The sequence below is a fragment of the Pantherophis guttatus genome, chromosome 7 (assembly GCF_059756535.1).
Source record: "Pantherophis guttatus breed Tessera chromosome 7, ASM5975653v1, whole genome shotgun sequence".
NCBI classification, from domain to species: Eukaryota; Metazoa; Chordata; class Lepidosauria; order Squamata; family Colubridae; genus Pantherophis; species Pantherophis guttatus.
In genome coordinates, this window is record NC_142069.1 from 86,946,011 (window position 1) to 86,971,480 (window position 25,470).

General features: G+C 44.6%; 1 protein-coding gene across 1 annotated transcript in view; it reads right to left on the bottom strand.

Annotated features, from left to right (window-relative positions):
* Positions 1 to 79: 79 nt before the first annotated feature.
* COG5 (component of oligomeric golgi complex 5) overlaps positions 80 to 25,470 on the bottom strand; it is a 156,658-nt gene continuing 131,267 nt past the window's right edge. Inside the window, exons 15-22 of the mRNA XM_060692686.2 lie at positions 16,118 to 16,228; positions 14,457 to 14,519; positions 13,321 to 13,424; positions 11,307 to 11,544; positions 6,178 to 6,254; positions 4,250 to 4,376; positions 1,894 to 1,973; positions 80 to 1,340 (exon numbers count right to left, since the gene is read on the bottom strand). Coding sequence (XP_060548669.1) covers positions 1,226 to 1,340; positions 1,894 to 1,973; positions 4,250 to 4,376; positions 6,178 to 6,254; positions 11,307 to 11,544; positions 13,321 to 13,424; positions 14,457 to 14,519; positions 16,118 to 16,228 — 915 coding nt within the window. The 3' untranslated portion in view covers positions 80 to 1,225. The remainder of the gene's footprint in view (positions 1,341 to 1,893; positions 1,974 to 4,249; positions 4,377 to 6,177; positions 6,255 to 11,306; positions 11,545 to 13,320; positions 13,425 to 14,456; positions 14,520 to 16,117; positions 16,229 to 25,470) is intronic.

The window sequence follows — 25,470 nt, forward strand, 5'->3', positions numbered from 1 at the left end:
AAAATATATGAAGTATCACAATACAGTCTTGTGAATTGATATTACTGATTGCCTAATTGAAGGAATGCTTGAAAACAAGGACTGGTAGAAATATTTTAATTACATTTCCAATTAGAACATTGTACATACAACATTACACTGTCGTAATCTGAAATATTTCATAAATCAACATAAAATATGTATATGTGTGTGTGTATAGATTATATTATGTATATTTTTCTTCTAGCCAGGTTTTCCCTACGTAACCAAGGTTTTTTGTAGCTCCAGCTCAGTAGAATCACATCTACTCGGTTCTGTACCTTTACAGGGAGGATACATAAGATATGGGTGTGGCCTACTGATGAAAGCAAACGAGCTAGAAATGGATCTATTTAGGTCTCCCACCTAGCAGTTAGAGCTTGCTAGCTGTTAGAAAAGAAAAAAGCCCAGAACCGAGTAGATGTGATTCTACTGAGCTGGAGCTACAAAAAACCTTGGTTACGTAGGGAAAACCTGGCTAGAAGAAAAACACACATAAACCCTACGAAGAAGTAAGAAAATTGATATATTATGTATGTATATACATACATACATACATACATATATATATATATATACACACACATATAAATGTATTTGTTTTCTCGGGTGTTTGTATGTAGGTCTTTGGTTATTCGGGTTTTCTCCCGCGTAAAATTGGAAGTGTCTTGGCGACGTTTCGACGAAGTCTCATTCATCATCTTCAGGCTAGTGTTTTCGGCTCCAAAAACTTTCGTCGAAACGTCGCCAAGACACTTCCAATTTTACGCGGGAGAAAACCCGAATAACCAAAGACCTACATATAAATGTATATATATACATTGTATGTATGTATGTATATAATATATACACACGTCTCTGTGTGTGTGTGTGTGTGTGTGATATTTTTAAACTCGAACAGTTGCGGAAAAGAAAATATTAAATCCCAGCGTATTTTTTTTCTGGTCGATTTAGGATTAGCTGGTTTTACCAACGCAGAAATAAAGCCTTTTCGAATAGAAATGTTTGATTTTTCAATTAAAACAGTAAAATATAAAAATACCATTTGGAAAAAAAAAAGCTGAGGGATGCAGAATGCATTGGAGGACGAAGGTCAAAAGAGGCTGTGGATTGTTGAGCCAGTTTGAGAGAGCTGCTACTCGTAGGAACTCTGGAAGTCTACCCTACGTATTGATCAGGGGCTTCCAGCGTTTTGCAGAAAAACCATTTATTGAAGAGAAGCCAATGCTTTCTGCAGCAGCTGCACCATTACGGGATAGACCGGGGCAAATTCTTTACCTTCTCTGCTTCTTACAGATTGGACATACGCTTCCAGGGCACCCCTGCTTAAAGAGAAAATATACTGGAATTAAACTTTCCCCCCCCATTATTATAAAACTAACAATACTGTAGCTTTCAAAGAAATTGGTTCTGTAGAGTAGAGTAGAGTAGAGGTAGAGTAGACGTAGAGTAGAGTACAGTAGAGGTAGAGTAGAGTAGAGTAGACGTAGAGTAGAGTACAGTAGAGTAGAGTAGAGTACAGTAGAGGTAGAGTAGAGTAGGGTAGAGAGTAGAGTAGAGTAGAGTAGAGTAGAGTAGAATTCTTTATTGGCCAAGTGTGATTGGACACCCAAGGAATTTGTCTTCGGTGCATACACTCTCAGTGTACAATGATAGTCATAGGGTACAAATATGCAATCAAATCATATCAATGTAGCTATTATTAATTCTTCACAGAAAGCCATTGTATTTCCAGCAAGTTTGGTTTAAAATGTACACCAATCTTATCTTCCTAGTCTGATCTATCCAGAATAGGCAAGGAAGATGAAGAGAGTTATCAAAAATGAAACTCTGAAATATCCCTAAATTAACCCCAAGATTTAAAATATGTCTGACCGTATTAAAATGAGTCGTTCTTTCTCTGCCGGATGGTCATCTAACCACCGCGAGTAGCGGGCAATGGTCCAGTCCGCCCTCTATAATTAATAAATAAAATAATAATAAATAATAAAATTTAAAATGCTTATTATTGACACAAATACGCGACGGATCCTACTATCAAATCATAGTAACCAAAGCACGAATCTATTTTGAGAAAAGCTTTTGAGTAGATGTCAAATAATATATTGTATTGTGATAGTAGTACTGGAAGATGGGTGGACTTCAACTCCCCTGGCTGGGGAATTCTGGGAGTTGAAGTCCACCCGTCTTTCAAGTTGCCCAGGAGTGAGAAACATTGGTCTCGAGTGAAGAACTGGTTGTAATGCAGCTTTAAATACAAACGTTGTCCCACGGAAGGCCCATTTTTTGCTGTCTTTTTATTGGTTTATAGCCGTGATGGCGAACCTATGGCACGCGTAGCCATATCGGTGGGCATGAGAGCTCAGCTCTGGCGCCAGCTGATTTTCAGGCCTTCTGGGCCCACCGGAAGTTGGCAAACGGGCCGTTTCTGGCCTCAGAAGGGCCTCCAGGGGAGTGAGGAAGGCCATTTTCACCCTCCCCAGACTCCTAGAAAGGCTCTGGAGGCTGGGGAGAGCAAAAAACGGGCCTTCCGGTCCCACTGGAAGTTAGCAACGGGGCCGTTTCTGGCCTCCAGAGGGCTTCTGGGAGGGTGGGGAAGGCTGTTTCTGCCCTCCCCAGACGCCTAGGAAGGCTCTGGAGGCTGGGGAGAGCAAAAAACGGGCCTTCCGGTCCCACTGGAAGTTGGCAAATGGGCTGTTTCTGGCCTCCAGAGGGCTTCCGGGAGGGTGGGGAAGGCTGTTTCTGCCCTCCCCAGACGCCTAGGAAGGCTCTGGAGGCTGGGGAGAGCAAAAAACGGGCCTTCCGGTCCCAGTGGAAGTTAGCAAACGGGCTGTTTCTGGCCTCCAGAGGGCTTCCGGGAGGGGGGGGAAGGCTGTTTCTGCCCTCCCCAGATGCCTAGGAAGGCTCTGGAGCCTGGGGAGAGAGAAAAACGGTCCTACTTGGCCATAAAATTATGAGTGTGGGCACACATGCGTGACCCCCCCCCAAACGCTCCCCCCGCTCCTGGCACGCGATGGCAAAAAGATTATCCATCACTCCTGTAAGGTACCTTAAGGCTTTCTGTGGGTTTTTTTTGCTGCCACAGCGTAACACAATTGTCTTTCCAAACGGCGAATCAATGGTTCCTGATGGCCTTATTCCATATTCAGGATTTATTCTCCTTATTTCTGAACTTGCCATCGTAACGATGTAAAAAAAAAAACCCAAAAAGGCCACTTTGAACATCCCACATTAACATATCAGGAATATTCTACTGTTGGAAATTGAAACGGAGCAGGAAGTGACTGAATTTTTCATTTTGCACTTTGCACAGCGGCTTGCTCCTTCATGCGCTCAAGTCGCTCGTCCCATAATACAAGCAGGCCTTGACTTACGACCACCCTGGAGCGCCAAATTTCTGGGGTTCAGCGAGACACGGGTGAAGTGAGTTTTGCCCCCATTTTGCGACCTTTCTCCCCCTCGGTTGTTAAGTGAATCACTGCAGGTGATATATTAGTAAGATGGTTGTTAAATGAATCCAACTTTCCCGTTGACTTTGGTTGTCAGTATGTCGCAAAAGGGAATCACTTGATCCCGGAACACTGCAAAACAGTCATAAATATGAGTCAGTTGCCAGGCATCTGAATTTTGATTGAATGACCATGGGGATGCTGCAACGGTCATGTGAGAAACGGTCCTAAGTCGCTTTTTTCAATGCCATTGTAACTTCGGTCACTAAGCAAACCGTTGTAAACCGAGGACTACCTGTATCGGGAACTTCTCCGTCAAACGCAAACTAGCATTGAGCACACAGGTGGAGAGAAACAGGTCTCCCCACATTGGTGTCACACAGGTAGTCCTCGACTTACAACGACACTGAAAATAAGTGACTTACGACCGTTTTTCACACTTACAACCGTTGCAGTATCCTCACAGTCACGTGATCAAAATTCGGGCGCTTGGCATCTGACTCATATTTATGACGGTTGCAGCGTCCCTGGATCGCGTGATCCCCTTTTGCGACCTTCGGACCAGCAAAGACAAAGGGGGAAAGCCAGATTCACTTAACAACCGCGTCGCTAACTGAACAAAGTTAGGGATTCACTCGAAAACGGTGGCTCAAAAGGTCGTACAACGGGGCCAAACTCACTTCACAAATGTCTCGCTTCGCAACAAACATTCCGGGCTCGGTTGCGGTGGTAAGTCGAGGACTGCCTGCATTTTGTAGAAAAAGTTTACATCCTCTCATTACCTGGAACGGGGATTTCAATTCGGGTGGCGCCCTCGTGAATAAGAACTGGATGACGGTGCTGTATGGAATGATGTCTCCCACCGCTGGGCTGTTGGAGATATGCTCGCTGGTCTGGAAGAGCATTGGTCTGAGGGAGGAGGAAGCATGACGGTGGAAAGAGATCAGAACATGGAGACTTTGGAACAACTGAGTAGCAGAAGGCTGATCGTGGTGGATGGCGGCGTTACCGTAGAGCTGGGCCGCAGGGGGCCCATTCTAGAAGACCTCCAAGGTCCCTTCCAACTCTGTTATTCTGTAGAAGCTAAGTTTAGTTTCCACAACTCTACAGCATAGACCAGTGATGGCTAACCTTTTTGGCGTCGTGTGCCAAAAGTGGGGGAGTGCGGGGAGTCACGCACGTGCGTGCCCACATCCATAATTCAATGCGCCCTGCCCCCCACGCATGTGACCACCACCACCCGTGCTCCCCCCACTTTTGGGACACGATGGGACAGTGGGCCTGGGGAGGGCAAAATGGCCTTCCCCACCCCCCCCGGAAGCCCTCCAGAGGCCGGAAACCACCATTTCCTAATTTCCGGTGGGACTGTAAGGCCCATTTTTCACCTTCCCAGGCTCCAGAGCCTTTCTAGGAGCCTTGGGAGGGCAAAAACGGCCTTTTCCACCTCCCCGGATGCCCTCCGGAGGCCAGAAACAGCCCATTTTCTGACTTCCGGTGGGCCCGGAAGGCCTGAAAATCAGTTGGCCGGTATGCGCACATGCACTGGAGCTGAGCTAGGGCAACACTCGCGTGCCCACAGATATGGCTTTGCATGCCACCTGTGACATGCATGCCATAGGTTCGCCATCGCAGGCATAGACTCATTGAGTAAGAAGGGACCTTGGGAGTCTTCTAGTCCAACCACCTGCTGAAGTAAGAGACCCTATATCAGGGGTATCAAACTCAAGACCCGCGGGCCGAATTTGGTCTGCGGGGTGCTTAGATCTGGCCTGCGGGGCTGCCCTGGAAACAGTGAAGGACCAGCCCGTAGTGCCTCTGCCAGCATAAACGGAGCTCGGGAGGGCCACCCGCCAGAGGTAGGATTCATTTACCTTCCCTACCGGTTTGCAAATGTGAACGCGTGCATAGTGCTCGCGCATTACATCCGGGCAGGTGGGCAGAGCATCCTGCAGTCACCACTACCGGTTTGCTCGAACCGGACAGAACCGGCTGAATCCCACCACTGCGCCCGTGCTGGCAGAGGGCTCCAGGAGACCACCGTGGCCAAACACGGAGCCTTGATGAGTGACATGGAGCTGGCCATGCCTACCCTGGCCATGCCCCTGCTCCCCCTGAGGTCAAACACAACCCGGCCCTCAACGAAATCGAGTTTGACCCCCCCCCAGTTCTAGAAGGTTCTACCGATGATTATCTGTTTCCAGAGTGTGACTTTTGCCCTTAATGACACTTAACTAATAGCAAACACAGCATGCCACCCTTTGCTAATTCGCTTGGGCGGGATTTCATACACCCTCTGTTTTCAAATGGGGTGGGTGATTGTTTGCAATAACAGCTCATTATTTTAATTAAACCCTCCTCTGCCACCCTGTTATAAATTCTCGGCTTCCGAGAGGGAAGAAAAAGGAGGGAGGGAGGGAGGCAGCAGCTCATTATCGCAAGAGCCGAATTTAAAAAAAAAATAAAAAAAAAATAAAAGCAAAAAAAGATACAGCTGAGCTGACAACTTGCATGGCAGAATTTCTCCGTGTTTTAGTCACAGGCTGAATAAAACCCGAAAGGAGGGAAATCAAAGATAATTGGTTGCTAATTTACATGTGATGCTTGCCAGAGGATTTTAATTAAAGCCTCCAAAAAGTGAGAAGCCACTGATTTTTTTTCCCGTTAACGAAAACAACTGACTCACAGTCTCAGCTGTTGAAACATCCCTTACCTGAATGATCTTAAGAGTTTGTAGGATTTCCCCAGGTCAGAGACACGTCTGCAAAGGGGGGCCACGGCCAACTCCATCTGCAAGAGGAAATCGTTCGGCTTTCATCTGCTAATATGATTTACAATATTTATACGTCATACATTTATGATATGGTTTATGTCGATGAAGGCATTTTTACGAGGACTATGATCATGAATTATCACTTATTCCTTGCATGTGTCCAATCACACTTGGCCAATAAAGAATTCTATTCTGTTCTTTTCTGTCTTATTCTATTCTATATTCTGTTCTATCCTGTTCTATTCTGTTCCATTCCATTCCATATTTTCTATTCTATTCTATTTAATAATTCTAATTCTAATTCTAAATTCTATATTCTGTTCTATTCCATTCCATATTTTCTATTCTATTCTGTCTAATAATTCTAATTCTAAATTCCATATTCTGTTCTATTCCATTCCAATTTGCTATTCTATTCTGTCTAATAATTCTAAATTCTATATTCTATTCCATTCCATTCCATATTTTCTCTTCTACTCTAATAATTCTAATTCTTAATTCTATATTCTGTTCTATTCCATTCCATTCAACATTTTCTATTCTATTCTGTCTAATAATTCTAATTCTAAATTCTATTCTATTCCATTCCATATTTTCTATTCTAATCTACTAATTCTAATTCTTAATTCTATATTCTGTTCTATTCCATTCCATTCCATATTTTCTATTCTATTCTAATAATTCTAATTTTAATTCTAATTCTATATTCTATTCCATTCCATATTTTCTATTCTGTCTAATAATTCTAATTCTTAATTCTATATTCTGTTCCATTCCATTCCATTCCATTCCATATTTTCTATTCTATTCTAATAATTCTAATTCTAAATTCTATATTCTGTTCTATTCTGTTCCGTTCAGTTCCATTCCAATTTTCTATTCTATTCTATCTAATAATTCTAATTCTTAATTCTATATTCTGTTCTATTCCATTCCATTTCATATTTTTTATTCTATTCTAATAATTCTAATTCTAAATTCTGTTCTATTGTATTCTGTTCTGTTCCATTCCATTCCATTCCATTCCATATTTTCTATTCTACTCTATTTAATAATTCTAATTCTATATTCTATAGAACTAGAACTCCCCATCTCCTAGTGATTGGCCCAAAGTCACTGAGCTGGCTTTCATGGATAAGGCAGGACTAGAATTCCCTATCTCCTAGTGATTGGCCCAAAGTCACCCAGTTGGCTTTCATGATTAAGGTGGGACTAGAACTCCCGGTCTCCTGGTTTCTAGTCCATTGAGAAGAACTGGTCTCTCACACAGGGAATTGTAGAGAGATTTTATCCATCTCAAAGGGAAACCTAGCTCTTCTGCCAGTTCTCCGAAGTACAGGCCAGTTCGACAGAAGCAAGATCCACTCGGCGACACCGAGCAAATCTTCATAACATCCGAAATAAGAAGTGCATTTGTGGATTAAAACCTATCGAGTTTGTTACGCCTGCTCTACTATAGGGTACACTTTGCAGAGAGTGCCACGCTAAATATCTGACACCTCTTCTGCTGAAATTCCCAGGCCATTTGGAACAATTTTACACTTCCTCGTTCTTGCCAGACATAAACGAGTCTATCACGCGTAGTGTGACAAAATTGTGTTATGGTGGCACGTTGAGCTTGACAACGTCTAACATCAGCTTTTTTAACAGCTGGCGACCGACAACCGAGCATAAAATTTAGCTCTTATCCGTTGGCGTTACGACGTCCCCGTAACGAACAATTCAACGGTATGTTCGTTTTTTTTTAAAAGCTCTTTTTTTTTAAAAGGAATGATCGAAACTTCGTCTCTGTATCTGCTCCGTTATTAACAAATAACGGTACAATTTTCAGAGTTTCGGATTGTCTCCGTGCCTCAAGCCGTCCTCCTGTTACGGGTTTGTGCTGCATTGCAAGAAACCGTTTTGCGACAAAACACACAAAACGTACACCAGGGGTGAAATGCTCCCGGTTCGGAGTGGATCGCCCGATTTGGTAGCGATGGAGGCGAGTGGTTTGGAGAACCGGTAGCAAAAATCCCTGCCCTTTGGTGGAAAAAATGCTTTTAAAAGTAAAAAAAAAGCCTCTGATGATCGCGTGGCTCAGCTGGGATCGTCAAAGGCTTTTAAAAGAAAAAAACCCTTTTTTTCTTTTAAATGCCTCTGACGATCCAAGCTGAGTTGCCTGATCATCCGAGGCTTTTAAAAGAAAAAAAAGTCTCTGACGATCAGGCAACTCAGCTGGGATCGTCAGAGCCTTTTGAAAGCATTTTTTTACAACCTCTTCGCCAAAGAGGTTGTAGAAAAAATGGTTTTAAAAGAAAAAAAAATTGGCCACGCCCACCCAGTCACATTATCCCCCACCCACCAAGCCACGCCCCACAGAACCGGTAGTAACAAATTTTAGATTTCACCACTGACGTACACGCACCTCTGTTGTGACTGGAATGTTGCGCGCGAGAGCCGTAGTATCTGTTATTAGAGTAGACACTAGAGTAGGTATTAAAGTAGATCGAGAAGTCCTCGATGTACGACCACAGTTGAGCCCAAATTTGACCCCTTCTGAATAGCAAAGTCAACGTGGAAGCCATTCACTTAACAACTACTATTACAGGTAGTCCTTGACTTACAACATTTCGTTTAATGACCGTTCAAAGTTGCAATGGTACTCAAAAAATGTGATTTAGGATCATTTTTCACACTTATGACCATTGCAGCATCTCCATAGTCACGTGATTCAGATTGATTTGGCAACTGGTCCATATTTATGATGGGTTGCAATGTCCCGGGGTTGTGTGATCCCCTTTTGTGACCTTCATGACAAGTAAAGACAATGGGGAAGCCGGATTCACTTAGCAACCATGTTACTAACTTAACAGCTGCAGTGATTCACTTAACAACGGTGGCAAGAAAGGTCGTAAAATAGAGCAAAAACTCACTTAACAAATAAATCTCACTTAGCAACATAAATTCTGGGCTGAATTGTGGTCATACGACAGGGACCAACTGTCTTAACAACGGCAGTGATTCATTTAACAACCGAGGCAGGAGAGGTCGTAAAATGGGGCAAAATCTCACTGAACAAATGTCTCACTTAGCAACATAAATTCTGGGCCGAATTGCGGTTGTAAGTTGAGGACTTCCTGCATCTTAACAAAAAGTAAAGACCAGAAGTTCTTTCATTGGCCCTAGCCAAAAAAATATTTTAAACTCCATCCCCAAACCTTTTTCATTTTTCTTTACGTATTTTTTTCCTACTCCCTCGAGGAAAATAATTCATCCAATTCCTCAGCTTGTTAGCATTATTATCGCTGTTCGTACAAGAGGCAGGATGCAAGTCTAACAAATATTACATTTCTGACAAATCTGGAATCTGTTCTCATTCCTGCCAACAACGATGAAATTACTTTTTGTAGTCAAAGAATGTTTATATTTTTCTTGGCTAAATTCAAATCCCCTGCCTGGAGATTGTATTTTTTTGTGCCAGATAACAGGGGGAAAAAAACCACAAATCTTTGATTTTCCTTCATCTGTTTCTGCCTCCATCGGGCTCACATTTCCTTCTTTTGATCGTACAGAGCCACCTGGCATTTAAAGGGCAAAATATTATTCCCCAACTAACACAACTTAAAATGCTCCAAATTACTGCCGCTGTCGTTATTCAACGACAAAGATCCTCATAATGAACAGGTCATAAGGTGCAACAATTCCTACATAATCCTCGCAGTATATATAAATGTCAAGGAAATGTCATTTAAAATTATCTCACCGACCTGAGGAAATCTTTTTAGTCCGGCCAATATATACTGTACCGAGGGTGAAAACTGAGCCGTGTATTATGGCATAAATGATAGTTATTGCTTTTCAGTTTTAGCTTACTACGTGCTTAAATATAATCATCTTTGTTTTGTATCTGGGGGGTTATAATTTGCTTATAATTTGCTTCCTTCGGACAGTTTCAATAAGAGGCTCCAACTGGCGCAGAGTGCGGCCGCGCGGGTGGTTATGGGGGCGACGTGGCGCTCCCATGTAACACCTCTCCTGCGCGAGCTGCACTGGCTCCCGATGGTCTTCCGGGTGCGCTTCAAGGTTTTGGTTACCACCTTTAGAGCGCTCCATGGCTTAGGGCCTGGTTATTTACGGGACCGCCTGCTGCCGGAAATGGCCTCCCAACGGCTGGTACACTCTCACAGAGAGGGACTCCTCCGGGTGCTGTCGGCCAAACAATGTCGGCTGTCGGCCCCCAGGGGGAGAGCCTTCTCTGTGGGGGCACCTACTATCTGGAACGAGCTCCCCCCGGAGATACGGAGGATCCCGGATCTACGCACCTTCCGCCGCACTCTCAAGACCTTTTTATTTCACCAGGCTGGTCTGGCCTAACCTCTCCCATTCTCTTTTTAATGTAAATTTTAATTTGTTCTTAACCTGGGGTTTTAAATTTGTCTTGGGCTAAATTGATTTAATTCGATTTTACTTCTGCTCTTAAATTTGTGTATTCTATGTGTTTTATCTTGTGCCTGTTCATCGCCCTGAGTCCTTTGGGAGTAGGGCGGTATATAAATCAAATAAAATGAAAATGAAATGAAAATGAAAAAAGAGAACCCCAAATGTATAAATCTGTATTTGTATGCATGTTTGCATATGTAGTTTTCACCGGAAAAAAATTCCATATTCTATATTCTTCAGCCCAGATCTACCCAATGCAAAGAGGAAACATGCCAGCAGTTTGGGAAGTGGCGTCAAGCTGGCCACACCCACCCAGTTGGCCACGCCCAGTGAGTGGTGTCAAGCTGGCCACACCCAGTGAGTGGCATCAAGCTGGCCACGCCCACTCAGTTGGCCACGCCCAGTGAGTGGTGTCAAACTGGCGACGCCCACCCAGTCGGCCACGCCCAGTGAGTGGTGTCAAACTGGCGACGCCCACCCAGTCAGCCATGCCCAATGAGTGGCATCAAGGTCCCTATGCCCGCTCAGTCAGCCACGGTCCAAGGTCCCCCCCCCCCGACTCTGTTAACTCAACCCTAACCCCCGGATGGAACCGACGAATCTTGTTTGGAATCCAGAGCATAGACTGGAAGCCAAGCGGAATTCACCTGTGCGAAGTCGGCTGCCAGCCTCATTTTCCCTCCTTCGCCGAGAGGCCGGAGCAGGCTGGCATTGCGGATGAAGACCTCGATGGCCCTCTGAGCGATGCCTTCGGTCCTCTCGTAGACAAAATCGTAGCATTCGAAGTGCCTGAAATAGTCGTTCATGATCCTGGAGATGAACCCCTGCAGCTCCTTCATGTACAGAGAGCAAGGGACGTCCGGCTTTCCCGAAGGAGGCAGGGACCTGCCCGACAAACGTAAGAAGAGGAAAAGATTCATGTGATGACCCGGGGCACGGCACAGAGATAACACAGGTGGCTGGCAGTTCAAACCACCCCTTTACTGTTCCAAATTTCCCCAAACGCTCCCACGTTTCTGGCATGTCCCAGAGTAAAGTGATCATACATACACACACACCTCAAGCAGCCTCTGGCTGCCAATAGTCCAGCCCAACGCTGTAAGCACCACGGCTGCAAAGCAAGAAATCCAGAAAGAATGCAAGGAATCCAGGAAAGTTCTGGATTCGGCACTCAGCACTCCAGGAATTCAGCGTTTCTTCCCGACAAATGCCCCTCCCCACAGCATCTCCTTAAGTCTCAGTCCCCAGGTGTGCTTTGTGAAGAGGGGCAGGGCGCTCTCCTCCCAAGTAGTCGGCTCAGTCTGCGCTGTTCTCGCCTTCTCTCCGCTCTCCATGCTCGAGGATCAGGAGGGGTGGTCCTTGCTCATCGCCTGAGCTCTGTTCACTGTTTAGCCTCTCTTGCTCATCCTGCCCCCTTTCCTCCCTGCCTACAAGCCATCCCAATCCTGAAAGGCCCTGGCTTGACTGGGCCTGCTCCTCCCCATTTTCCTCCCAAGCCAACGAAGCTGCCCCTTCCATCTCCGTCAGACCCAGCTCCATCTTGTCTTCCTCCTCCGCTGATTCAGGCTCCAACCAGGGCATGACAGTTCATTTCCTGTTCATTTCCACTGGAATTTTGTTAATGCCGCTAGTCCTTGACTTGCAACAGTTCATTTAGCGACCGTTCGAAGTTACAACACAGCCGAAAAAAGGGATTTATGACCGTTTCTCACACTTTCAACTGTTCCGGCATGGGCCCCCCCCATGTCACGTGATCAAAATTCAGGTGCTTGGCCACTGACTCACATTTATGGCAGTTGCAGTGTCCCAGGGGGAGGGGTGTCACGTGATTCCCACTTTTGCGACTTTCTTTCAAGCCAACTGAATGGGGAAGCCAGATTCCCTTAAAAGCTTTCCCAAATGTTTCTTATCCCAACAAGTATTTTACGGCCTTTCTTACCAAAGTTGTTAAGTGAATCACTTCAGGTGTTAAACTGGGAACATGGTTGTTGAGGGAATCTGGCTTCTCCCCCACCTCCCATGGAATTTGCTCGTCGGAAGGTCGCAAAAGGACACTGAGACCATCATAAATATGAGCCAGTTGCCAAGCGTCTGAATTTTGATCCTGTGGCCACGGCAACGCTTCAACGGTCAAATCGAGAGGAACCCACCACCTGTCGCACAAGCATGCGCAGGAGGATGGGGGGGCACATGGGGGATGCATGTGCATGCACAGGGGGCATGGGGTGCACATGCATGCAGCGGATGCGTGCGGGGGGCTGCATGTGCATGCTGGGGGGGCACATGCAGGGGGCCACGTGCACATGCGTGGGGGCAGGGAACATGCGCTGGGTCCGCACACACATTGCATTTTGGGGGTTCAGGCGCACGCATGCACTTTGGGAGCTCAATCTGGAAAAGGTTAGCCATCACGGATATAGGGTCTCCTGTTTGAGCAGGGGGTTGGACTAGAAGACCTCCAAGGTCCCTCTTCCAACTCTAGTTATTCTGTTGGTTACGCTGCCTGCGTTTCCGCAGCAAACATCTGCTTGCCTTCCATAATAGGCTGCAATACAGCTAGATTAATGTTTCTTTTGTGGGGGGTCGCAAAACCAACAGACTCTCCATTTTTCACGCGGTTTACTTCCTGTAGAAACTGTAGAGGAGCAGTTACTCAATTACCCGGAGAAATCCTCCTGATGCATGGTCATGATAATAGCTTCTATGGAGTCGCCCACCGAGTCCAGCAAAGGTTGCACGGCGCTGCCCATCAAACCATGGATTGTCTGGAAGGCAGAACCAAGGATAAAACCCAGGTCAGAAAGGAACTGCACACTTTCCAAGTTTCAAGGTATAGTTACTGTTAGGAAATGGTTATTTGTCTAACTAGTTGGTCAGGCAATATATAAACCAACAATGTGTGTTTGCAATCAGAAAGGTATTATATTGCTTTAAGACTGTATTGCATCATCCTGTATCCTGATTGGCTAAGCTCTGTAGCCAATGTACTTAAGGGAAGTCAGGATCATGGCTTGCGTGGATACTACACCATTTTACCTGCTTATTTGCTGTAACTCTCTACTTGATCTCTCTGCATGATCATAGCTACATGTCGCTTTCTACTATTTATTGAATGTTTTGATATTGAACTTGTTCCTGTTTTGAAACTCAAGAAGAACTGTTTTATTGTGTATGACTACAACTGGTAAGAAGACTTTGTACTTGAAATATCCCTGGATTGATCTTTTAACTCTGTTGATTGTTCACAACCACTCCCAGTCGCCTTTCATGCGTTTACTCGAAAGGCACTCTGCTCAATAACCTACAACATTGGTTATGAGCCAAGAATATCCTTAACAGTTACGTTAAACAAGCGGTCTCCCATTCGGAACTGTGGTGCACAAAAACTCCGCATTGGCGACAGGAAGGGCATCCCGGCACTAAACACTCAGCTCCATTCAGTTGCCCAGATTCCACCCTGCAAGGGATTACGGGGTCATTAAAAGAGGATGATATAAGGATTCATCTGAAGATGGGCTCCAACATGAGTCCCAAAGTTCAGAAGACAAAAACCTTATGGTCCCGCTGACCGACCCAGATTGGAACCTGTGATATAAGGATTGTTGCGTAGGGCAGGGGGTTGGAGAAGAAGACCTCCAAAGTCCCTCCCAGCCCTGTGATTCTATTCAGAAGCTCAAAACGACACAAGAAGTCCTTCTTTCCTCTTGTCATTGACCCGCGAGTTAGTTGGGACCGGACAGAAAGGAAGCGTGCTGTTCAAAGCAAGATTTAAATCTGACTTTATCATACACACCTACCTTCAAAGCAGCATGAACAGTTTCCTCCGAAGCGGTTGGAAATCCACTTTGGTTGGAGATCACCTAAGAAAAAATACGGGGGACAACGTTAAACGGTGCAGTGAGGTCCAAGTACGGCAAATCTTTATTTTACAAGCGGGCCACAAAAAGCCAGCTGATCCACCAGCTGTGCCGACGAGAAAAAATATGCTCGATTCACTTCTTCTCAATCCGATTCCTTCGGGGGATGCTCGGATATCAAATAGGGGAAATATTGGACAACGAAGGAGAAAGAAAGGAGAGAGGAGTAGCGGGTAAGATAGAAGAGGAGAGGGAGAGAGAGGAATGGAAGAAAGGGGAAAGGAGAGTAAGAAAGGATAGGGGAAAAGAGTAGGAGAGAAGGCTAGAGAGGGGGAAAAGAGGGGAGGAGTGGGGGAAAGGAAAGGGAAGTAGGGAAGAGGAAGGAGAGTAGGAGAGGAGAGGAGGTAGGGGAGGGAAAGAAGGAGAAAAAGGTTTGTTGTAAAATGAGGGAAAAGAAAGGGTAGAAGAGCAATCCCGAATGTAATCAAAATGCCTTATCTTTATGCTTTCTTTACAAAATATATATATATGTATGATCAATTATGGATAACAGAATGTACATTTACAATATGTGTATAAGAAATAAAATTTAAATTTTTTTTTTTTAAAAAAATAAATCCGATTCCTCCAAGAGGCCGCGCAGAGATGCTGTACAGGCAGTCCTTTGACTTAACGACCGCAACTGAGCCCTAAATTTCCACTGCTAAGCGAGACAGCTGTTAAGGGGGAGCTTGGCCCCATTCGATGACCTTGTTTGCCACAGTTTCAGTGGACGACTGCGGTTGTTAAGTTTAGTAAAGTGAATCGGGCTTCCCCGATGACTTTGCTAGGCAGGAGGTCGCAAAAGGGGATCGCGTGACTTCCGGGACACTGAGACCGTCATAAATAGAAGTCAATTGCCAAGCGTCTGATTTTTTTTGATCACGTGACCATCGGGTATGGTGCAACAGCCGTTAAGTGGGAAAAATGGTCCTGTCCCATTTTTTCGGTGTCGTTGTAACTTCAAGCAGTCACTAAACAAACGATTGTAAGTCGAGGATTCACTGTATCTCATTCTGTCAAGTGCGGGTGAAATCCAGGTTGTCCTCGCCTTGCGACCCACCACCCAGTCGTAAGTCATTGTGGTTGTCAATGTTTCAGTTATTATGGTAATTATTAAACCAGTCTTGTGGCTGTAACCGAATCCACCTTGGATATTTTTTTTTTTGGCAGATAAACAATTGGTCGTAAGCAGAGACGGTATACAGCCTGTTCAGACCGGTTCGCATGAACCGGTAGCGGCGACTGCAGGTGGGCCCGCCCCTGCCCACCCGCCTGGATGTAATGCGCGTGAACAAAGGGCATGAACGGAAGGCGTGCGCACGCAGCGACCATGCAGAAGTCTAGGCACATGTGCAGAAGGTGAGCCCGCGTGAGGGGAACCAGTGGTAAAAATATGTGAAATCCACCGCTGGTTGTAAGTCGAGGACTACCTGCGCAAAGACTGAGCTCCGTTCCAATGTTCAGAGAAACGATTTGAGAAGTGGCTCGGTTCACTTCAGGTGTCTGGAGCGCTCCGGCGATTAAAGCTCTCCTGTCGCGAAAATCTCCTCGGCACTTACTTTCAGAACAGACTGGTGCAGCTTGTAGAGGGAGTTCACGACCGCCACGTTCCTTCTCTGCCCTTCGGTTAACGGTCCGATCACCTGGCTGGCTTCTCCCTGCGTCGACAGCTGCAGCGAGCAAATGACAAAAACCGATTAATTCACTGGACGGATTTATACCGACTTTACATACTTCACTTCCTTTGCAAAATGGAATGAAGAGGGGGGAAAAAAGAATGTTAGGTAATGTAATTTTGAATTCCCGCCCTTCCCCCCCCAAAAAATCTCGGAGTTGTCATCTTTTTTTTATTTTATTTTTTATTGAAAAAGTTTTTCAAATACAGATTTTTTCCCCTTCCCCCCCTCCTCCCTAACCCCCCCTCCCCGTGGCTTCTCCAGAATAAAATTCAAATTAATAACAGATTATATAATACTTTACCATCCTTTTTGCTCCACCCCCCATATGCTGACCCTTTCTTTCTAACAATATTATTATATCCCCCTTATACTATACATTTCAAAGCAACATTCAACTGTAAAATTATATAATAAATCCTAATTTAGCATGGTAATGTAATTTTGAATTCCCGCCCTTCCCCCCCCCAAAAATCTCGGAGTTGTCATCTTAAAATAATAACAATAACAACAACAATAATAAGAGTTGGAAGGGATCCATAATAGCAATAGCACTTAGACTTAACTACTGCTTCACAATGCTTTATATCCCTCTCTAAGCGGTTTACAGAGTCAGCCTCTTGCCCCCCAACAATCTGGGTCCTCATTTGATCGACCTCGGAAGGATGGAAGGCTGAGTCAACCTTAAGCCGGTTAGGATCAAACTCCAGGCAGTGGGCAGAGTCAGCCTGCAATACTCACTGCGCCACCAGGAAGAAGAATGAGAAAGGGAATAAGAGAGGAAGGAAGATAGGAAGGAAGGAAGAAGGAAGAAGGAAGAAGGAAGAAGGAAGGAAGGAAGGAAGGAAGGAAGGAAGGAAGGAAGGAAGGAAGGAGAGGGAGGGAGGGAGAGAGGGAGGGAGGAAGGAAGAAGCACTAGCACTTGGACTTATATACCGCTTCACAATGTTTTACAATTCCTCTTTAAGCGGTTTACAGAGTCAGCCTCTTGCCCCCCAACAATCTGGCTCCTCATTTTACCAACCTCAGAAGGATGGAAGGCTGAGTCAACCTTGAGCCGGTCAGGATCGAACTGCTGGCAGTCGGCAGAGTCAGCCTGCAATACGGCATTCTAACCACTGCGCCACCACGGCTCAGTGATAACTTCCAGCGATACTATAGGCAACCACACGCTTACTTTTTAATCTGAACACCACCATTAAAAAGCAAGTATCACTGCAAGGTTCGGCCCGGGACGCTATTACGTCACCGAACTGGTTCTCTTTCTTCGGGAGCTGGGCCCTCCCACCCGCCCCCGCGTTATTCCGACCTTATATTTCTTCTTTTTTCGCCCAGCTGAGAAGTGCGGCAGAGTGGATTGTCCTGCCCCTACCATCTGGGACATTATTTGGGGTAGGAAAAAGAGACTGTACAGAAAAGGCAGAGCCGACTAAGATCGGCTCCTGTTATACGTGGACACAAATCAGTGGTGAAATGCAGCCGGTTCTATCCAGTTCGGGGCGAACCGGTAGCGCCGGCGGCTCCGTCCACCCGCCCAGATGTCATCAAGTCTCTTTTTTTGACCCTCTGCGCATGCGTGGAGGAGGCGTGCTCGCTCACATTTGCAAACCGGTAGCGAAGGTAAGTGGATTTCACCCCCGATACAAATACGTTGCGACTGGTTTTACAACTCGTAGGAAAGTATTATCTTCTGGGGGTCCTTGGTGCTTCTCCTGAGCTTGGTGGTTTTCTTGCAGACGTTTGAAATCAAACATCATCCGTGCCAAAAGGGAACGGAACCTCACAGTTCAACCCATTGAGCTATAAATAGCAACTAGCGCTTTGCTCTTGGGACGAGTGCAGAAGACGTTCTGATCACACTGTTTCCTGATTAAATTGGACACGCATTGATTGTGCATCGCAGCATGGCAGACTGAAGAGTCTTTCGTAATTCACCTCCTTTCAGGAGTCCCTTCCGCAAGCACGTTGGTTGAACTGCTGCTTACAGATTCGATCCGCGAGCAGAACTTTCGGAATTGATGGCCATGGCCTGCCTAAACATACCACCATCAGCAAGTTGATTCTTGTTCTGTTTATGTTCTGTTGTTCTGTTCTGTTCTAATCTACTCTAATTCCTATTCTATTCCGTTCTGTTCCATTCCGTTCTATTCCATTATTTTCAATTCTGTTCTGGGCCACCTATTCTGTTCTGTTCCATTCCGTTCCATCCCATTATTTTCAATTCTGTTCCGTTCTGTTCCATCTATTCTGTTCTGTTCTACTCTACTCTACTCTACTCTACTTCCTATTCTATTCTATTCCGTTCCATTCCATTATTTTCAATTCTGTTCTGTTCCATCTATTCTATTCTGTTCTGTTCTGTTCCGTTCTGTTCCATCTATTCTGTTCTGTTATGTTCTGTTCTGCTCTACTCTAATTCCTATTCTATTCCGTTCTGTTCCATTTTGTTCTATTTCATTATTTTCAATTCTGTTCTGTGCCATCTATTCTGTTCTGTTCCATTCCGTTCCATCCCATTATTTTCAATTCTGTTCTGTTCCGTCTATTCTGTTCTCTTCTGTTCTACTCTACTCTAATTCCTATTCCATTCCATTCCATTCCATTCCGTTCTATTCCAATATTTTCAATTATGTTCTATTCTATTCCATTCCATTATTTTCAATTCTGTTCTGTTCCGTTCTGTTCCATCTATTCTGTTCTGTTTTACTCTATTCTAATTCCTTTACTATTCTATTCTATTCCATTCTGTTCTATTCCATTATTTTCAATTCTGTTCTGTTCCGTTCTGTTCTGCTCTACTCTTAATTCCTATTCTATTCTGTTCCATTCGATTCCATTAATTTCAATTCTGTTCCGTTCCGTTCCGTTCTGTTCCATGCGGCAATTTGGCTTTGAGGGGCACAGCGAACACTTTCGAAGCATGACTTGAATGATCTCCAAAACCTACCCCAATCCCTCTCAAGAAATTGCAAGCCATCTCAGAAGACAGCCATGGCCAAACATTTCCATACTGTTGTCAAGGAAATTACATGGAGGATGAGCCCATGCTACCCCCCTCCCGGCACTGAATTCAGCTCTAGAGTGTCTTTCTTTGCCTTTATTTACAGAATCCTAAAATGTTCCGATCCTTTTGAGTTTCATGCTTGTGTACGCTCACTTCCTACATCTTGGGAAACATTCACATTTATTAATATAAAACGGGAGAACGATGAAATATATATATATATTTAAAAAACATTACATTCTCTTTTCAATTAAGACAGACTTTTATCCGCTGCAGGAGAATACAACGCTGGGAAAAATAGTAAAGAGGGTTTTTTTTGTTTTTTTAAACTTAAATATAGTGTGTCAAGGCAAACTTTAATTTCTTTTTTTTGTTCTTCTTATTTTCAGAGAGCACGAGGGGTTGCCAAGGTTCCATCCTTCATTTCTAGACAACTCAATTTTTGTGTTCCCAGTTCGACACATTTATCTGTGTGCAGCAGGTGGGCCCGTTAGTGTATTCCAATCCGCCCACATGTGAAGCTCAGCAGAAATAGCATCAAAGTAAAAGAACATACAGTACTTATATTACCACTCACACTGTGATCTAACTGCGGGCATAACACAAAATGAAGCAGATTTTTTCCCCCCCCAAAAAAAAAGAAAAGAAAAAAAAAGAAAAAGAAAAAAAAAAGCACTGTATAACAATTTGTGGAACAATCGTTCATTGACAAAGAGGCTGGATGGTTTGTTTAAATCCATTTGGATTCGTTATGAGCCGTGCTTGCCATTTTTGGAATATTATATAACAACTGTTCTGATAAAAAGAAAGCAAAAAAAAAAAAAAAAATTCTGAAAACCACGTCTTAGGTGTTGTGAAAAGAGGGGCTGGGGTAGGTGACATGACAGTAGCGTTCCAATATCTCAGAGGCTGCTACAAAGAAGAGGGAGTCAAGCTATTCTCCAAAGCACCTGAAGGTCGGACAAGAAACAATATGTTGTGGCTCCGTTACCTGAGCCTGTGTTATCGGCAAGAGAGGACTCCGAGAGTGAAGGAGAGGAGTTGGCAAGGCCTCCCTCTCCAGGACCCTCCTCTCTGGCAATGCCTTCGGTGTCCGCCGAAGGGCAAGAGATAGGGCCGGGGCCAAGCACGTCCACGCAGCCACAGGTGGACAGTAATGAGGGAGATGAGTCTTGGCTGGATCCTCGGCAGCGTCGCAGAGATAAGTACGTGCAACAGAAGAAGAGGCGTGCCCGAGATTAGGCTGAGTCATTGGACCACACCCCACAGGGTATAAAAGAGGGTGTGGTGGCCAGTTCAGCTCTGTGACAAGCAAAAAACGGATATCGGACGACCTTCTTTGTATTTACTGGACTTTGTTGATTATTATGTATTGGCTTTGTTCCCGGACGAAGGGAGAAACTCCCCCCTCATGAGTAAAGAATACCTGGCAGTCAGCCACTGAGTTGCTGCCAATTCTGATACCAGATAAACTGTTTTCGGCTGAGTTCTTTAACTGTTGCCTGTCTGTGGGGGTGCGTGTGTGAGACGGGGACAGAACACAATGGATGGAATCTAATCAACCTGGAACTAAGGAGAAATTTCCTGACATTTAGAACAATTAACCAGTGGAACAACTTGCCTCCAGAAGTTATGGGTGCTCCAACACTGGAGGTTTTTAAGAAGAGATTGGACAACCACTTGTCTAGAATGAAAGGTCTTCTGCTTGAGCAGGAGGTTGAACGAGAAGATCTCCAAGGGTCCCACCCAACTCTGTAATTCCCTTATTCTTTGTAGTAGCCTTCTTAGGATTCTTAGCCAGTGCGGACAACTTCAAAGCCAGCTATTTCAGACAGGGTCTTGCTTCCTAACCTGGGGAAATTTGGGCATGTGGAAATACCTCCAACTACGAGAGCCGTGGTGGCGCAGTGGTGAGAATGCAGTATTGCAGCTAACTCAGCATTCCCACTGCTGGCAGTTCAATTCTGACGGGGCTCAAGGTTGACTCAGCCTTCCATCCTTCCGAGATCGGTAAAATGAGGAGCTTGATTGTTGGGGACAGTGTGTTGATTCTGTAAACCGCTTAGAAAGGGCTGTAAAGCATTGTGAAGCGGTATATAAGTCCAAGCACTATTGCTCCTTCCTTCCTTCCTTCCTTCCTTCCTTCCTTCCTTCCTTCCGCCAATTTAGTGCTACCCGTTAGTTGACTTCTTGTGTAGAGTTTAACTGGAACTTAACATATGGTACCTATTCTTTGTGCCTGACAAATAGACTGTACTGGAGAAAATTTACCTATGTAGTGCCTAAGAGTTGACACAATCTGATGGCACATAAGCAAAGCAAATCAGGCCAGTCAAGAATGTCACGATCGGTTTAGGTCGGTGATGGCGAACCTTTTCAGTACCGAGTGCCCAAACCCGAACGTGTGCGCACCAGAGCACCAGAAACCCGAAGACTAGCTGGCCGGCACGCATATGCCTGTTTTTTGGCCATTTTTGGCCGTTTTTCGGGCCATTTTCAGGCCGTTTTCTCAGCCATTTTCAGGCCGTTTTCTCAGCCATTTTCAGGCCGTTTTCTCAGCCATTTTCAGGCCGTTTTCTCAGACATTTTCAGGCCTTTTTCTCAGACATTTTCAGGCCGTTTTCTCAGACATTTTCAGGCCGTTTCTCAGACATTTTCAGGCCGTTTCTCAGACATTTTCAGGCCGTTTTCTCAGACATTTTCAGGCCGTTTCTCAGACATTTTCAGGCCGTTTTCTCAGACATTTTCAGGCCGTTTCTCAGACATTTTCAGGCCGTTTCTCAGACATTTTCAGGCCGTTTCTCAGACATTTTCAGGCCGTTTTCTCAGACATTTTCAGGCCGTTTCTCAGACATTTTCAGGCCGTTTTCTCAGACATTTTCAGGCCGTTTCTCAGACATTTTCAGGCCGTTTTCTCAGACATTTTCAGGCCGTTTCTCAGACATTTTCAGGCCGTTTTCTCAGACATTTTCAGGCCGTTTTCTCAGACATTTTCAGGCCGTTTTCTCAGACATTTTCAGGCCGTTTTCTCAGACATTTTCAGGCCGTTTTCTCAGACATTTTCAGGCCGTTTCTCAGACATTTTCAGGCCGTTTTCTCAGACATTTTCAGGCCGTTTCTCAGACATTTTCAGGCCGTTTTCTCAGACATTTTCAGGCCATTTCTCAGACATTTTCAGGCCGTTTTCTCAGACATTTTCAGGCCGTTTTCTCAGACATTTTCAGGCCTTTTTCTCAGACATTTTCAGGCCGTTTTCTCAGACATTTTCAGGCCGTTTTCTCAGACATTTTCAGGCCGTTTTCTCAGACATTTTCAGGCCGTTTTCTCAGACATTTTCAGGCCGTTTTCTCAGACATTTTCAGGCCGTTTCTCAGACATTTTCAGGCCGTTTCTCAGACATTTTCAGGCCGTTTTCTCAGACATTTTCAGGCCGTTTTCTCAGACATTTTCAGGCCGTTTTCTCAGACATTTTCAGGCCGTTTTCTCAGACATTTTCAGGCCGTTTCTCAGACATTTTCAGGCCGTTTTCTCAGACATTTTCAGGCCTTTTTCTCAGACATTTTCAGGCCTGAAAAATGGTCCAAAAATCGGCCTGAAAATGACCCGAACAGCCATTTTCCAGGCTGTTTCCAGGCCATTTTCCAGTGCTCTGGTGCCCGCAAAGACCAGCTGGTGGTTTTCACGCTGAAAATCAGAACAGCTGGCGACAGTGCACATGCGCACAAAGAGGGCTCTGTGTGCCATAGGTTCACCATCACGGTTGTACGTAGTCCCATAAAAGTTTTACTATGACAGCAAACAACATCTTTATGTTCTAACAGGCAAGCTCGTAAGAATTATAGTAAATTGAATTGCCCCCAAATTAAATACAAGGCTGGAGCAGGGTGTGAGTGTACAAAACACAAACCAATTTTTTCGACCGACTTTTTTGTTCCGACACTCCTTCAAAAGAAACAGCTTACCTTTGTATCTTTTGAAGATAAAATTGATGAAAATCAATTTCAAAAGACTTGGCTAACACAGTACATATTCCACAGCACCCAAACATTTTTGGGTATGCTTCAAATATTAAAATTTTTAAGGAATGTCTCAGGATCGAAGAAATTCTTGAACATAAAAATAAAAAAAAATATGTTGGATACCGGCTGATTGCTTTGTAACCCGTCAGTTTCTCAGCCTTTTAAGAGGGAGCTGATCAAATTGGAAAGTTACTACTACCCGTATCTTCCCTACAACTGTTTTTCTGTGTTTCGCTAAAAATAAGATACCGCTTAAAAATATGATTAATGTGTGGAACTTTCTATCCTCTTAAGAAAATGCATTTCCTTGCGTAACAATCTGTTAAATGTTTAAGGCCAGAAAACTATTCGGAAATGAGAAAATGTGGATGTTATGATAGGAAGTGCTATTCTGGATGAAAACGAAGAAGCATCATAATCGAAGTCTGGAAGGTCGAGTCGACGTTCAGAAGGAACTTCACAGACTTGAGCAAGATGCAAGAAGAGAGTCTCTTCTCTTGGCAACTGGTTCATATTTATGACAGTTGCAGTGTCCCAGGGTCATGGGATCACCTTCTGGCAAGCAAAGTCAAGGGGAAAGCTGGATTCACTTAACAACCATGTCACTAACTTAACAACAGTGTCAATCCTGAAGCTGGCTTGGCCGAAGCCATCTTGGAGCTTCAGTGCTGCCACACTGGAGCTGAGGGATGAGGAGGGAGGGATTAGAGATAGGTGGGGCTGTCTAGTCAAAACAAAATACTTTCTCTTGGGAACCAAGGTCACACCTGGTCGGAGGAAGGAGGAGCGATGTCACCAGGCAACCAGACAGCGCCTTGATTGGACCATGTGACTGATTGTTTGGGGTTGAGGGAAAAACTTTTACTTTTAACTACGTGAAAACGGCGGGAAACTTTCAGAGTTGGTTTTCACCAATCTGTGCCAGTATGATATTTCCAATAAAGCTATTCTGTGAGGAATCCACCTGCCTCAGAATTTAGCTTGATATGGATCTATTACTCGGAATCCTGACAAACCGTAGCAATTCACTTAAGAATTGCAGCAAAGGAAAATTGTAAAGTGAGGCAAAACTCACTGGACGACAGTCCCGCTTAGCATTTCGGCTGCTAAGTGAGACATTTGTTAAGTGAGTTGCGCCCCATTTGATGACTTTTCTTGCCACAGTGTTTAGGTGAATCCCTGCAGCTGTTTAGCAACACGGTTGTTAAGTGGAATCTGGTTTCTCCCTTGACTTTTGTTTGTCAGAAGGTCGCAAACACTGCACCGGGGACACTGCAACCGTCATAAATATGAGTCAGTGGCCAAGCATTTAAAGTTTGATCACGTGACCACGGGGATGCTGCAATGGTCATAAATGTGGAAAAACGGTCATAATTCACTTTTTAAAGTGCCGTTGAAACTCTGAACGGTCACTAAACGAACTGTTGTAGGTTGAGGACTAGCTGTATTCCCAGTTACGTTCCACTGGAGTCAGTGGGGGTTCCTCCAGCTATGCTAATAGAGGAATTCCATAATAATAGAATACAGTTCTATTATTATTATTGTTAGGTTAAGAAGAGATTGGATAACCATTTATCTGAAATACAATAGGGTTTCCTGCCTAAGCAGAGGGTTGGACTAGAAGACCTCCAAGGTCCCTTCCAACTGTTCTGTTCTGTTCTGTTCTGTTCTGTTCTGTTCTGTTCTGTTCTGTTCGGTTCGGTTCGGTTCGGTTCGGTTCCGTTCCGTTCCGTTCCATTCCATATTCTATTCTATTCTATTCTATTCTATTCTATTCTATTCTATTCCATTCCATTCCATTCCATTCCATTCCATTCCATATTCTATTCTATTCTATTCTATTCTATTCTATTCTATTCTTCTGTTCTGTTTGCATCAGAAAGAGAAAATTAACCACAGATTGACAGAGATCATCTCCCTGTTTGCGACTTAATAAAAATTATCCAATTATCATTGTAACAGTCGCAATAAATGTGAACAGATTTTATTGCACTTCAATGGCAGATTGATGACGCTATGAAGAATACGAGAGATGATTAGTGAAGAACCGGATGCCAGTCTGCAAACACCGTTCCCTATTTAAAGGGGGTATTTTTAAGCAATAATGAGGCATACCACAGGGATACGATATAGATCAATACGGCCCTCTGGGGACGGTAAAATCCATCGCTGACAAACGTCTAACAAATAAAAGCCGCCGCAAACAAGATGGG